Below are 16,957 nucleotides of genomic sequence, written 5' to 3' on the forward strand. Positions count from 1 at the left end.
TTAGATACATGGTTCCATTAGATGCACGGTTCCATACATGGTTCCATTAGATACATGGTTCCATTAGATACATGGTTCCATTAGATGCACGGTTCCATACATGGTTCCATTAGATACATGGTTCCATTAGATACATTGTTCCATACATGGTTCCATTAGATACATGGTTCCATTAGATGCACGGTTCCATACATGGTTCCATTAGATACATGGTTCCATATATGGTTCCATTAGATACATGGTTCCATTAGATACATGGTTCCATTAGATACATGGTTCCATTAGATACATGGTTCCACTAGATACATGATTTAATTGGACATATTGGTCATCATTCGTGTCCGTCGCTGACATGGCTTGGAAGTAACCCTTCACGTCATACTGTCATCATACGCCGTTTCGAGAGGCAAACAAATCCAATTCCAAATAATAAAAAATATATCTGTCAATCAATAAAGTATCTTTAAAAAAAACACCCTGAAAACTGACATTAATATTGATCGACAAGTAGAGACACAGGAAAATTAATCAGGTTTGCATGTTATACAATGTATATGATTACAAACAATAACGAACCACTGGAGTGATAAACAATCTGAACAAACAATCAATAGGCAGACATGGAGATATTGTAACCAGGGGGATTTCAAAGTTCATCTAGAGAGGGTGCAGAACTACAACATCCTCATGTAAGTTATCGCACTGTCAAAGAACTATCATTCAATCACATTCTTTACATTCAGTAGTCTCCCTTTACACATAACGTTTTCGCATTGGAGTCGGAAACGGGTTTACACTGAACACTGATCAGGTTTAACGGGGTTATACTGTAAACTGGTCAGGATTAACGGGGTTATACTGTACACGGGTCAGGATTAACGGGGTTATACTGTAAACTGGTCAGGATTAACGGGGTTATACTGTACACGGGTCAGGATTAACGGGGTTATACTGTACACGGGTCAGGATTAACGGGGTTATACTGTAAACTGGTCAGGATTAACGGGGTTATACTGTAAACTGGTCAGGATTAACGGGGTTATACTGTAAACTGGTCAGGATTAACGGGGTTATACTGTACACGGGTCAGGATTAACGGGGTTATGCTGTACACGGGTCAGGATTAACGGGGTTATACTATACACGGGTCAGGTTTAACGGGGTTATACTGTACACTGGTCAGGATTAACGGTGTTACACTGTACACTGGTCAGGATTAACGGGGTTATACTGTAAACTGGTCAGGATTAACGGGGTTATACTGTAAACTGGTCAGGATTAACGGGGTTACACTGTACACTGGTCAGGATTAACGGTGTTTTACTCTACATGGGTCAGGATTAACGGGGTTACACTGTACACGGGTCAGGATTAACGGGGTTACACTGAACACTGGTCAGGATTAACGGGGTTACACTGTACACTGGTCAGGATTAATGGGGTTATACTGTACACGGGTCAGGATTAACGGGGTTATACCGTACACTGGTCAGGATTAACATAGTAACACTGTACACTGGTCAGGATTAACGGGGCTACACTGTACACTGGTCATGATTAACGGGGTTATACTGTACACTGGTCAGGATTAACGGTTTTATACTCTACATGGGTCAGGATTAACGGGGTAACACTGAACACGGGTCAGGATTAACGGGGTTACACTGTACACGGGTCAGGATTAACGGGGTTATACTGTACACGGGTCAGGATTGACGGGGTTACACTGTACACTGGTCAGGATTAACGAGGTTATACTGTACACGGGTCAGGATTAACGGGGTTATACTGTACACGGGTCAGGATTAACGGGGTTACACTGTACACGGGTCAGGATTAACGGGGTTACACTATACACTGGTCAGGATTAACGGGGTTATACTGTACACGGGTCAGGATTAACGGGGTTACACTGTACACGGGTCAGGATTAACGGAGTTATACTGTACACGGGTCAGGATTAACGGTGTTCTCTTCTACATAATCCAATAGGATAAACAACACAAATACAACAACTGTATTACATGGCGACATAGACACTGGCTGATATAAAAAAAAACAATGACCCAAAAATACAAGTTTCGCACACATCATACAAAAACTCACCTAACCTATTTATCAAAAGAAAAAAATCTAAACAAAAACAAAAACATCCCGTCTGTTCGCGGTTATCTATGTCGCCTGAATGACTCGTATGCTACCTAAGCCCATTTTCACGTGCAAATACCGGTAGCGCCACCTATTGGCGTATCTCATACCATAGAGAAAATAACCACATCCTAATTCCTATATATCGTCAACCGGTCGAAATTATATTTACACTGTTAACAGTTTGGTTAAATATTCTACTCGGGTATGAACCATGAAGACATTGTTATTCACAAGTTGTACGGCAGGTAGAAGTTTATGATTACGGACCGGAAACATCTGAGGGATATACTGTATACATATCGCAGCTTGTAAAATGGAACCTTGAGTTAAACAGAACACATTTCCCCAGTCCGATATGTTATGAAATTAACTAGTGATGGTCTGTAGAAGTTTCATTAATAAAAATCAATGTATGCAATTTATAATTATGACCGCAACAGACCAGCCGTTGTGGAATCTTCTGGTGCTTATAAATAAGATACTAAGCTGACTTTGCGATCGCGCCATAACAGACTAGTTTCCGTGGCTGTGAAACCCTTTATTTACGTAAGCATTCCCTCTATAAAGGTAATAAAACGAAGCCGACATCTTGGTAGAGCTCCAATTGGACTACAAATTACGTCTAGACGACATCGTTCCGAGCATACAAGGCCATAAACCGAAAGTTTCCAGAAAAAACCGCTAGAGGGAGCTATATGTATAATGTTTCTGAGCAGACATGCCGACATAATTGCTTTAGAAACATAAAAACAGAACCATGATTCAACCAAAATCTTTTATTTCCTCGTTTGTCGTGTGCTTTTCCCCGAGTAGATGACAGGAGTTGTTCGTGAAATGGTCAAACAGAGGCACAATAAGAACAACATATTTTGAAAAGGTGTGGTCGAAATATCCTCGAGAGGGAAGTTATTAAATTTATTATTGTCTAGCTACACAAATATGTGATAGGTACGTATACGGCCCTACATGTATGTAGATGTGTTCACGTGATAGGTACAGCTCTATATATATGTAGATATGTGTCCACGTGATAGGTACAGCCCTATATATATGTAGATATTGGTTCACGTGATAGGTATAGCCCTATACATATGTAGATATATGTTCACGTGATAGGTACAGCCCTATATATATGTAGATATATATGTTCACGTGATAGGTACAGCTCTATATCTATGTAGATATATGTTCACGTGATAGGTACAGCCCTATATCTATGTAGATATATGTGTTCACGTGATAGGTACAGCTCTATATATATGTAGATATTGGTTCACGTGATAGGTACAGCTCTATATCTATGTAGATATATGTGTCCACGTGATAGGTACAGCCCTATATATATGTAGATATATGTTCACGTGATAGGTACAGCCCTATATATATGTAGATATGTGTCCACGTGATAGGTACAACTCTATATATATGTAGATATGTGTTCATGTGATAGGTACAGCCCTATATATATGTAGATATGTGTCCACGTGATAGGTACAGCCCTATATATATGTAGATATTGGTTCACGTGATAGGTACAACCCTATATATATGTAGATATATGTGTCCATGTGATAGGTACAGCCCTATATATATGTAGATATGTGTTCACGTGATAGGTACAGCCCTATATATATGTAGATATGAGTCCACGTGATAGGTACAGCCCTATATATATGTAGATATGTGTTCACGTGATAGGTACAGCCCTATATATATGTAGATATGTGTTCACGTGATAGGTACAGCCCTATATATATGTAGATATATGTGTTCACGTGATAGGTACAGCTCTCTATATATGTAGATATATGTGTTCACGTGATAGGTACAGCCCTATATATATGTAGATATATGTCTACGTGATAGGTACAGCCCTATATATATGTAGATATGTGTCCACGTGATAGGTACAGCCCTATATATATGTAGATATGTGTCCACGTGATAGGTACAGCCCTATATATATGTAGATATTGGTTCACGTGATAGGTACAGCCCTATATCTATGTAGATATGTGTTCACGTGATAGGTACAGCCCTATATCTATATATGTTTATGTGATAGCTAGGTACAGCCCTATATATATGTAGATATATGTTCACGTGATAGGTACAGCCCTATATATATATATGTTCATGTGATAGGTACAGCCCTATATATATGTAGATATACATGTATATAATCATGTGATAGGTACAACCCTATATTCATCAGTATCAAATGTTCGTGGAAATCTTTACAGAGCCTTTTTGTGTTTCAATCAAGCAATACATGTTACAGGTAGGCGGACAATGACGGTACAAATAACAGATTAAGAATTATGTTCGTGATTGGGAACAATTAAAATGTACCTATTGTTTAACCCCATGTTACCACATTCCCCTAACATACGTAACTGTTGTAAGTAGCCATTATCTAGCGACCTTCTCTGAAGATTATCCGTGCAGGAGTATTCACACAATACCTCAAACCTACTCTTTGTTGTGTACTGATTCAAAATTGTTAAACGAAAAAACGAGATATCAGCCCCCACCCTTGAATTGTCTTTTGTTTGGTCTACGTAAGACTGATATTTTCTTTACTTTTCTCTCTTATTTCCTCTTTTTTCTCTTAACCATTTGAAAACAAGGAGGCCATTCATATAAAATATGATACAGGTCCATAAAGAACTTTCTGAATAAAGTTCTACTTCAATTTTGTGTCTTCTGGCCAGATTCAAAATTCAATATTCACCACTAGAGACCCTTGGGAACCGACATTTTGGGAAATATTGATAACAACCTTTAACATTCAAAGTTTAAAACGTTAATTCTTGACTGTCATTTTCGTTTTTGGTCATCCTCAAAAGGTACCAAGATGCCATGGGGAACACATATACAAAATGTTGGAAAGATCCACCAAGTCCGTTTTGAGAAATAAATCCAACAGCCCAAATCCGAAATGGCCACCTGTCGTTTTGTTTTCTAATCAGTCTCAAAATTGGCCATGCACACCAAGGGACCAAGGGGAACCTACACGTGAAATTTGAGAAAGATCCACGAAGTTCCTTTTTAATAGCGGTAACAATCTTCAACTGTCAAAATTCAAAACGGCAGCCTGTTGTTAATTTTCCCCCAATCATTCTCAAAATTAAACATACATTCAGAGATCAATGGGAAACCTACATATGAAATTTGAAAAAGATTCATCGATTAATTTTCTTAGAAATTACTGTAACAAAGGACAAGCCACAAATGAAGAACTATTTGGAGACCTCCCCATACCATATCACCATACTGGACAGCATTACAAGCGCAGTCATGGGAATCCACATAGAAGACGTCAACATAGCCTGTCCTACCCGTGCAGACGACATTGCTCTCTAACAACCACCATGGAATATAAACAAAGCTAGAGTTCGTTGGCTACCACACCACACTGGACCGCGTCACCATCAATCTCTTAAAATTAGATCTAATCACATAAGGAAATAGCAAAACATCTGTAATCATTGAACAATCCAAAATCATACCAACTGCTAAAAAAACCAATGCACCTGGGCATAACACGTTCAAAAACTAATGACACTACTGACAATGAAAGGGTCAAATGAGCAAGAAGCACCATATATACACTCCTGGGAGCCGGTCTTAACGCGTAAAATAGAATGTCACCAACAACAACACACAAACTACATTTGTATGGAGATCATACGCTGTTCCACGCCTAACCTACAGACTGGAAGTAAGAACACGACAGCAGACAATGCATTCATAGAAATGACGCACAGGAAAATACTTAAACAGCTCCAACACCCGCGAATAGCAAACACAGCATTCTACATTCTAATTGTCGCTGAGCCTGTTACTATAACCCTGGAAAAGAACATTATGATATTCGTTGTAAACATTGCAAGAAACACAGATTCCATCGAAAACGCTGTTTACCAGCAGATCACTCCTGATGAGCGGCTACGACATTCCAAGTCTTGCCGCACGTGCCTCAAATCTTCTCGAAAGTACAATCTCCCCTCAGCATCGTATATTCCTGAAAACACTCGAAAAATCGTCCTGGAAAAGAATATCAAAATCGGCAATGAATGAACACTGGAAAGAAATCTGCAAAGAAACCAAGAAAGACAATCCTCACTGCACTTCCTTCAGATACGAGACCAACCCCTATACAAAGCTCATAATATATATGGGCTAGTGTAGGATCATCTTTTAGAGATGTCAAAGCAGCAGTAATTAATGCTCTTCTAGCACCCTGTACCTACAACCTCAAATGCAGAGCGGTCAAACTCAGCAAAAGCATGACGTGTTTATTATGTAAACATGCGAACGAACCTGTAACGCACTTGTCATAAACTGGAAGCAACGAGAGCAGGGCGTTTGAAAAAATAGAAAATCTACTCTCAAAAATGGGGGGGTGCTGACGTCATCAATGACATAAACGAGAACAACCTCGATGGACAGCTCTTATTGGACCTAACTTCAAAAGCCCTACAGGAAATCGTGACTCTCAAACAAAGGACAATTTCGGAGTTAGAGAGGCTATCACGGATCTTCTGCTTTTCCCTCCATGTTAAAACGCGCCGAAATACTACCCTCTAGTGACAGTGTGTGAAGTAATCATAGTGCTAATCCTTGGAGACTTTAAGGAAACCAAGGCCATTCATGATTTCTATAGTCATCAACTTCCGGGGTACCGGTAGGACAATAAGGAGCAACGGATCATGTTCCAAGGATGTGTTTTACACTGCGACATGTGCAAGTAATTTTAACAACTATTTTACCTAGCAGTACAACCTTATTGGATTTTAGATCCCTTTCACCACTTGGCCAGTATAGAGTTTTTAGCATCCGCTCCTCGTAGCTTCGTCTATGTTGTGTTTTAAATTTTCGCTCTTATCATCTTTTCGTGTCTGATTAGCTGTAATTCTTTTAAACTCTACCTTAAGTGGAATACTTAACAATTTGTATTTTAAGTATGAAAGTTGTGTATGTAGCTTTAATATCATATGTGGTGACGGACTTGCTATGATTTTACTCCATTCTCCAATATGAGCATAATGGACTTGACCAAGTGGCTTTTATAGAGCAAACTATGGATTTCTCCATGAAATCATCTGGACAGCTTCTGAATTGAAATGAGAGGAAGACACCAAGACAAGGTGGTGGGCTATAAAACAACTCATTGCATTTAATATATTATTGTTTTATTTGAATATACAATTATAATTGTTCATCAAAGATATTTCTCTAATGAATATCACATTGGCTTGTCTCCACAAAACTCGCCATATACTAGCGATCCCAGCCAGAAATAAAACAGTTCATCAAAACCAAATCACGAACAGTCATATCAAACCACAACTTCACTCATTACACTAGAACTGTCGCCCGGATGGCTGACTAATATTTCACAGTCAAACCTGAGTCCCACTCTGCCCAAAACACTTGTTGATAAAGACTTAATTACTAATGATAATACATGGATATGCTCTCCCACACATGTTCCCCTCATACGGTAGATCAGAGCTGCTAGGCCTGAGGGTCTATAGCTCGGCAACAGATGTACAGCTCAATATGTAAACGTTCAGGACAGATCGTTTACTTTTTTTTTGTATTTTGATTAACACTTACTGCTGATGCATTTTTTAACACACATCTTTAAAACCATTATAATATGATTTAATAATTAACACCCGACAAACCTTTATCATACCTTGAAAAGTATCACTTCTAAATTTATACTATATATGTTACTGAACCCTGCAGTACAAGCACATTAGCATAACAACACATTTTATTAAAACTCAACAATGATCTTACAATACAATGATATACAGATGGTACATTATCTTTCTTACCAATAAAAGCATAATTAGAAATCATTTTTAATTGATACACACCAACCTTACATCAACAATCAACTACTAATCACATAATAACAAACGTGTGTCAAAGGGAGATAACTCCAATGGAAACATATCATATACATGTAGTTAAATAACTAGCTAACCAAAATGGCTGCCAGGACTTACATATAGATATCTATATCTCAGTCCATACTTGTGCCGCCCAGAGAAATTATAAATTTCTAATAATGACAGTGACTGCGAGCCTAAAACATAAATTCATCAACTTCATAAGTCATACATGTAGGTATGTTTTGTGCAGTTTTATCTGATTAATGATATCTGTGTTTTGAAGAAAATGCTTAGACCTTAGCCATATGGGATCGAACATTGGAAGTGTGTGTCACTGAACAGATTGCCTAATGGCGAAACATCGTCATATTGGGGCATTTATATGGGGCGCCGTTTTACTATTTATTCCCATTCGAATAGGTGATATCAACTATTAAATCAGTCATTTTCAAATAAGTGATATCACCAATTGGAATAGGTGATATCACTTAAAAATATTCTTCTTAAGTGATATCACCTAATATCACCCATTCGAATAGGTGATATCACTTATAAAATTCTTAATTGATATCACCTATTCGAATGAGTGATATCACCTATACGAATAGGTGATATCACTTATGGAATTTTATAAGTGATATCACCTATTCGAATTGGTGATATCGCCTATTCAATTGAGTGATATCACCTATTCGTTTCATTAAGTGATATCACCTATTCGAATAGGGAATAAATAGTAAAACGTCGTCTCATACATTTGAACCATTCTGCTCTGGATTCTAACGCAGGGCATTTCAACCATTCTACTCTGGATTCAAACGAACAAATAGGCGGATCCATAAAATAATCCCACATTACAGGCTTATCAGAAGATAAAACAAGAGATCCCAGAGGGATCTTGGCGCCCACCATTGAATGATCTTTATAGGTTCCATGTCAGATTGATCTTTTCTCTACTTTTCCCTTCCTCTAAGTCTTACTAATCTGTGTAAATTCAGAAACAGCCCTCTAGTACTTTTCAAACAAGGGCCCAATGGGCCCAAATCGCTCACCTGCAATGCAGTGATCTTTTCATATATGGATCCTGCAGTTATTTGAAAGCATGCTACAGGACCAATATAATGTCTCTCTGCACTTTGGCTTTTCACTAAAAGTCATTTAAAGATTTAAGCATACTTGATCGACGTGACCTTGAATGAAGGTCAAGGTCATTCATTTGAACAAACTTGGTAGCCCTTTACCCCAGCATGCTACAGACCCAATATCAACTCTCTGGGACTCTTGGTTATTGAGAAGAAGTCGTTTAAAGATTTTAGCCTTTTTGACTCCTGTGACCTTGAATGAAAGTCAAGGTCATTCATTTGAACAAACTTGGTAGCCCTTCACCCCAGCATGCTACAGGCCAAATATTAGGTCTTTGGGACTCTTGGTTATTGAGAAGAAGTCGTTTAAAGATTTTAGCCTTTTTGACTCCTGTGACCTTGAATGAAAGTCAAGGTCATTCATTTGAACAAACTTGGCAGCTCTTTACCCCAGCATGCTACAGGCCAAATATTAGGTCTCTGGGACTGTTGGTTATCGAGAAGAAGTCGTTTAAAGATTTTAGCCTTTTTGGCCCCTGTGACCTTGAATGAAGGTCAAGGCCATTCATTTGAACAAACTAGGTAGCCCTTCATCCCAGCATGCTACAGACCCAATATCAACTCCCTGGGACTGTTGGTTATTGAGAAGAAGTCGTTTGAAGATTTTAGCCTTTTTGACCCCTGTGACCTTGAATGAAAGTCAAGGTCATTCATTTGAACAAACTTGGTAGCTCTTTACCCCAGCATGCTACAGGCCAAATATTAGGTCTCTGGGACTGTTGGTTATCGAGAAGAAGTCGTTTAAAGATTTTAGCCTTTTTGGCCCCTGTGACCTTGAATGAAGGTCAAGGCCATTCATTTGAACAAACTAGGTAGCCCTTCATCCCAGCATGCTACAGACCCAATATCAACTCCCTGGGACTGTTGGTTATTGAGAAGAAGTCGTTTGAAGATTTTAGCCTTTTTGACCCCTGTGACCTTGAATGAAGGTCAAGGTCATTCATTTGAACAAACTTGGTAGCCCTTCACCCCAGCATGCTACAGGCCAAATATTAGGTCTCTGGGACTCTTGGTTATTGAGAAGAAGTCGTTTGAAAATTTTAGCCTTTTTGACTCCTGTGACCTTGAATGAAAGTCAAGGTCATTCATTTGAACAAACTTGGTAGCCCTTCACCCCAGCATGCTACAGACCCAATATCAACTCCCTGGGACTCTTGGTTATTGAGAAGAAGTCGTTTAAAGATTTTAGCCTTTTTGACCCCTGTGACCTTGAATGAAGGTCAAGGTCATTCATTTGAACAAAATTGGTAGCCCTTTACCGCAGCATGCTACAGACCCAATATCAACTCCCTGAGACTCTTGGTTATTGAGAAGAAGTCGTTTAAAGATTTTAGCCTTTTTGACTCCTGTGACCTTGAATGAAAGTCAAGGTCATTCATTTGAACAAACTTGGGAGCCCTTCACCCCAGCATGCTACAGGCCAAATATTAGGCCTCTGGGACTCTTGGTTATTGAGAAGAAGTCGTTTAAAGATTTTAGCCTTTTTGACTACTGTGACCTTGAATGAAGGTCAAGGTCATTCATTTGAACAAACTTGGTAGCCCTTCACCCCAGCATGCTACAGGCCAAATATCAACTCCCTGGGACTCTTGGTTATTGAGAAGAAGTCGTTTAAAGATTTTAGCCTTTTTGACCCCTGTGACCTTGAATGAAAGTCAAGGTCATTCATTTGAACAAACTTGGTAGCCCTTCACCCGAGCATGCTACAGACCCAATATCAACTCCCTGGGACTCTTGGTTATTGAGAAGAAGTCGTTTAAAGATTTTAGCCTTTTTGACTCCTGTGACCTTGAATGAAAGTCAAGGTCATTCATTTGAACAAACTTGGTAGCCCTTTACCCCAGCATGCTACAGACCCAATATCAACTCCCTGGGACTGTTGGTTGTTGAAAAGAAGTCGTTTGAAGATTTTAGCCTTTTTGACTCCTGTGACCTTGAATGAAGGTCAAGGTCATTCATTTGAACAAACTTGGTAGCCCTTCACCCCAGCATGCTACAGGCCCAATATTAGGTCTCTAGGCCTTTTGGTTATTGAGAAGAAGTTGCTTGAATGGAAAGTTGACGCCGGACGGACGGCCGGACGACGGACGCCGCGCCACGGCATAAGCTCACTTGCCCTTCGGGCAGGTGAGCTAACAAGGGGAACCTATATATAAAATTTAAGATTTAGCGATAATGGCTGTCTGTCGGCCATGTTGTTTTCCGATTGGTCCCAAAATGCAACACCAGGGACCAAGGAGAACCTACATATGAAATTTGAGAAAGATCCCTTCAGTAACTTCTGTAAAATAGCGATAACAAACTTCAATTGTCAAAATACAAGATGGCTGCCTGTCGGCCAGGTTGTTTTCTGATTGGTCTCAAAATCCAATATGCATAACTAGGCACAGAGGGCAACCTACATATGAAATTTGAGAAAGATCCCTTCAGCCATTTCTGATAAATAGCGATAACAAAATTCAATTGTCAAAATCCAAGATGGCTGGCTGGCGGCCATGTTGTTTTCCTATTGGTCCCAAGATGAAATATGCAGAACTACAGACCAAGGGGAACTTACAAACAAGTTTGAGAAAGATCCCTTCAGTACTTTCTGAGAAATAGCGATAACAAACTTCAATTGTCAAAATCCAAGATGTCTGCCTGTCGGCCATGTTGTTTTCCGAAAGGTCTCAAAATGCAATATGCATATCAAGGCAACGAGGGGAACCTATATATATGAAATTTGAGAAAGATCCCTTGAGTACTTTTTCAGAAATAGCGATAACAAACTTCAATTGTCAAAATCCAAGATGGCTGCCTGTCGGCCATGTTGTTTTCCGATTGGTCCCAAAATGCAACACCAGGGACCAAGGAGAACCTACATATGAAATTTGAGAAAGATCCCTTCAGTAACTTCTGTAAAATAGCGATAACAAACTTCAATTGTCAAAATACAAGATGGCTGCCTGTCGGCCAGGTTGTTTTCTGATTGGTCTCAAAATCCAATATGCATAACTAGGCACAGAGGGCAACCTACATATGAAATTTGAGAAAGATCCCTTCAGCCATTTCTGATAAATAGCGATAACAAAATTCAATTGTCAAAATCCAAGATGGCTGGCTGGCGGCCATGTTGTTTTCCTATTGGTCCCAAGATGAAATATGCAGAACTACAGACCAAGGGGAACTTACAAACAAGTTTGAGAAAGATCCCTTCAGTACTTTCTGAGAAATAGCGATAACAAACTTCAATTGTCAAAATCCAAGATGTCTGCCTGTCGGCCATGTTGTTTTCCGAAAGGTCTCAAAATGCAATATGCATATCAAGGCAACGAGGGGAACCTATATATATGAAATTTGAGAAAGATCCCTTGAGTACTTTTTCAGAAATAGCGATAACAAACTTCAATTGTCAAAATCCAAGATGGCTGCCTGTCGGCCATGTTGTTTTCCGATTGGTCTCAAAATGCAAAATGCATAACTAGGCACCAAGGGGAACATATATATGAAATTTGAGAAAGATCCCTTCAGTACTTTCTGAGAAATAGCGATAACAAACTTCAATTGTCAAAATCCAAGATGGCTGCCTGTCGGCCATGTTGTTTTTCGATAGGTCTCAAAATGCTTTATGCATAACTAAGAACCAAGAGGAACCTACATATGAAATTTAAGAAAGATCCCTTCAGTACATTCTGAGAAATAGCGATAACAAACTTCAATTGTCAAAATCCAAGATGGCTGCCTGTCGGCCATGTTGTTTTCCAATAGGTCTCAAAATGCAATATGCATAACTAGGCACCAAGGGGAACCTACATATGAAATTTGAGAAAGATCTCGTCAGTGCATTCTGAGAAATAGCGATAACAAACTTCAATTGTCAAAATCCAAGATGGCTGCCTGTCGGCCATGTTGTTTTCCGATTGGTCTCAAAATGCAATATGCATACCTTGGCACCAAGGGGAACCTACACATGAAATTTGAGAAAGATCCCTTCTGTACTTTCTGAGAAATAGCAATAACAAACTTCAATTGTCAAAATCCAAGATGGCTGCCTGTCGGCCATGTTGTTTTGCGATTGGTCTCAAAATGCGATATGCATAACTAGGCACCAAGGGGAACCTACACATGAAATTTGAGAAAGATCCCTTCAGCACTTTCTCAGAAATAGCGATAACAAACATCAATTGTCAAAATCCAAGATGGCTGCCTGTCGGCCATGTTGTTTTCCGATTAGTCTCAAAATGCAATATGCATAACTAGGCACCAAGGGGAACCTACATATGAAATTTGAGAAAGATCCCTTCAGTACTTTCTGAGAAATAGCGATAACAAGAATTGTTTACGGACGGACGGACGGACGGACGAACGACGGACCACGGACGCAGGGCGATTTGAATAGCCCACCATCTGATGATGGTGGGCTAATTACCAGTGTATCTACATAGGCAATAAATACATGTAATTGTAGCATCTACTAAGTATACTTTCCAAACACAACTGCTGGGAGGGGGAGAGGTATATACATTGGAACAACCAAATCACACACTCCAAGGGAGGGGATCGAGAGGTGTAAACTGGGTCTGGTGTTTATGGCTTTTGAAACATCTCTCCACCTTCCCCATATCAATATGAACAACTACCACATCTGCCTGGCAATGAAGTAGAAAACGTTTGCCCCCTGACATACCTGTTTTATTCCCCTTGTATTGGTAACAGCTCTTCTCTCGCTTCAGAGGACATAATAGATTTGTCCATTCAGCTCCTAATTACTTATATTTTGATCCCCATCGAAGCAGATACTGAAAATTCAAGTACTGCGTTGGGTTGATTCATGTCCTGAATTTGGGTTCCAGTTGTGTGTACATTAGTATAATTTTCCACACGGTTTATATGAAAATCAATACCTGCCTTTTGATTTTATTTTCCTTTTTTGCCTTTCCTAGTCATATTTCTACATCGTTTAATATGTAAACATGGCAGAATTAACTCTCCTGGGTGTTATAGACTGTAAACACGGTCTCTGAAACAAATCTTTATAACAGAAGTGATTGATTTGCCAAATTTGAAATTCGACAGTCATTGTTTGCTGTCACAGCTTGTGTCCTGATCACGCGGCCCAGTGAGCCACTGCTACCACACTGTGATTAATTTTAACCATCATTCAAAGCCAAGACCAGTTTGAATTTAAATCCTCCTAGTTTTGTTCTGTTCACTTCTCCACCAGACAGTTTAGCCAAGTACTGCCATTAATCAAAGCTGTGGTAGCTACCAGGAACCGGTATCCTGTAATACAGAAAGTAAGATTTACAGAGATTAGCAGGGACTTAAATTATAGATAAAGTCATACAGAGAAAGTGTTAAGCTGGCTGAAGAAATTGGTAAAAGGGTTTAAAGTAAGATATCAGAGGTAGAATACAACCATTTCTCTGACAAGGACATGCAGGTATAAGAATGCATTTCTCTGTCAGTAATTTGAGTTTCATAAGTGTTTAAATGTCAGAGATCAGAGATACAAATTAACTTTTTCACTGTCAGAGAGCAGAGGTATAAAATAACCAAATGTTTCCCTGACAGAGATCAGAGTTGATTAACAAGCCTTTCACTGACAACAGAGATCAATTACAAAACAAGCAATTCTCTGACAGAGATCAGAGATACAAAGCAAGAGTTTCACCGACAGAGATCAGAGGTATATAAAACAAATCTTGCATTTCCCTAAACAGTGAAACTCCGCCATAGCCGGTCCCAAGCCCGCGTTGAGAAAGGAGGAGGGGAGCACCAACTGACAACACCTAACAGTCACCCCGGACTAATGTTCTAACCTAGAGTCGTGAGCAGAGGTTGTAACCTAAATCGAGACTTTAAACCAGCAACATCAACATCAACATCACCTGAACAGTGATCAGAATTACAAAACAAGTGTTTCACTGACAGAGATCAGAGGTATAAAATAAACCAAACGTCTCCCTGACAGATATATTGATCACAGTTACAAAACCCCTGGCAAAGTTCTCAGTAACAAAACAAGTATTTCACTGACAAAGATCGGAGTTACAAAACAGGCGATTCCCTGACAGAGATCACAAGTACAAAGCAAATGTTTCACTAACAGAGATCAGAGGCAAAAAAAACTAGTGTTTCACTCACAGAGATCATGATCAGTTACAAAAATATACAAAGTACATGATACAAAAGTTCATTGAAAGAATACCCCGTTTGAACCACTAACTGTTGTCATTAACATTGTAATTTGTAATGCAGTGTTCCTTTTGATGTTTTTTGCTGGGCTGTTTGAGAGGAGATTATCACAAGAAAAACAACCATTGCTACAAGAAGTCCACAGCATCACACACCAGGATATTTCTGTGATGATAACTAAGCCCTCTTAAGTCATATCACACGTACTCTTCCCACCCCTCCCCTCCATGCCCACTACCTCTGGGGGGAATAGACTTGGCATTGATCAAAGAAGTGGGTTTAAGTTGAAACATCCTTGATTAAATGACCTTGAAAGATATATTAAAGACATTCATTTGAATATCATTGCCCTAGTTTGGCAGCCATTCATCCCAGCTATCACTGGGCACATGTCATCACTCTAAACCTTTTGGGTTGTCAGAAGAACTTATTTAATTTTTTAAAACAAATTTGACCCCTGTGACCCTGGATATAAGTCAAGGGTTTTCACAAATCAGGTAGCCCTTCATCCCAGCATATCACAAGCCCAACTTAAGGTCTCTTGGTTATTGAAAGAAGTCATTTGAATAGAACATTTGACCAATGTGACCTTGAAAATAGTTCAAGGTTATTCATTTGAGCAAATTTGGTAAGTCTTCAGTCCAACATGCTACCGTCTAAATATCAGGTCCCTTGATTTCTTTAATATTGTATAATCTAGAACAGTATACATCCTCCAACACGTAATGACAACATTTGACATTTAATTATTCCAGGGTTTCATCGAGGTTTAAGTATGGGGTATAGAAGGGGCATCATATGTCATCATTAGGTGTTAAAGAGAAAAAAGATTTCAGCACATTTGACTCCTACGACTTTGAAAGAATGTAAAGGTTATTCATTTGAACAAAACTTAGCCCTTCACCCCAGCATGCTTAAGGCCAAATATCAGGTATTTAGGCCTCTTAGTTAATGAAAAGAAGTTATTTAAAAATTTTAAGCACATTTGACCCCTGTGACCTTGAATAAAGGTCAAGGTTATTCATCTGAATAAACTTGGTAGCCCTTCACCCCAGCATGCTTACTGCCCAATATCGGGTCCTTATGCCTCATGGTTATTGAGAAGAAGTCATTTAAAGATTTTAGTTTTAAGGGAAATGTTGATGCCAGATTTACTGATGACAGACACTTGACAGAGGGCCAAGGTATAAATTCACTTGCACTTCCTGTAGGTGCACTAAGATATAAGTACTTACCTCTTATATCCTTTTTGGTCCCCACCCTTAAGCCCTGTGGGGCCGGACCCACTGTTATACAAAATTGGTTTCCCTCACACAAAAAGATTCTTAAGACCAAATTTGATTAAAATCATTTGAGTCATTCATGGCAATAGTAGCAATTTTTTTTCAAGTTCTCAGACAGATGATGGATGATGGACAGACAGACAGATGACAGACGCTGGGCCTTTGGGCCAGGTGAGCCAATAATCACCAATACTACACTTGATGGAGAAGGATGAAGGGTATCTCATTACAATGGTATGCTGAGATAATTATACATAAAAAATTCATGTAATTATGGTGGAAGAAAAACTGA

General features: G+C 39.2%; 1 protein-coding gene across 1 annotated transcript in view; it reads right to left on the bottom strand.

Moving 5' to 3' along the window:
* Positions 1-13,879: 13,879 nt before the first annotated feature.
* The window catches only part of LOC117334834 (vacuolar protein sorting-associated protein 33B-like), a 32,297-nt gene continuing 29,219 nt past the window's right edge, over positions 13,880-16,957 (bottom strand). Inside the window, exon 19 of the mRNA XM_033894652.1 lies at positions 13,880-14,467. Coding sequence (XP_033750543.1) covers positions 14,394-14,467 — 74 coding nt within the window. The 3' untranslated portion in view covers positions 13,880-14,393. The remainder of the gene's footprint in view (positions 14,468-16,957) is intronic.

This window comes from Pecten maximus, chromosome 9, assembly GCF_902652985.1.
Source record: "Pecten maximus chromosome 9, xPecMax1.1, whole genome shotgun sequence".
Taxonomy (NCBI): Eukaryota; Metazoa; Mollusca; class Bivalvia; order Pectinida; family Pectinidae; genus Pecten; species Pecten maximus.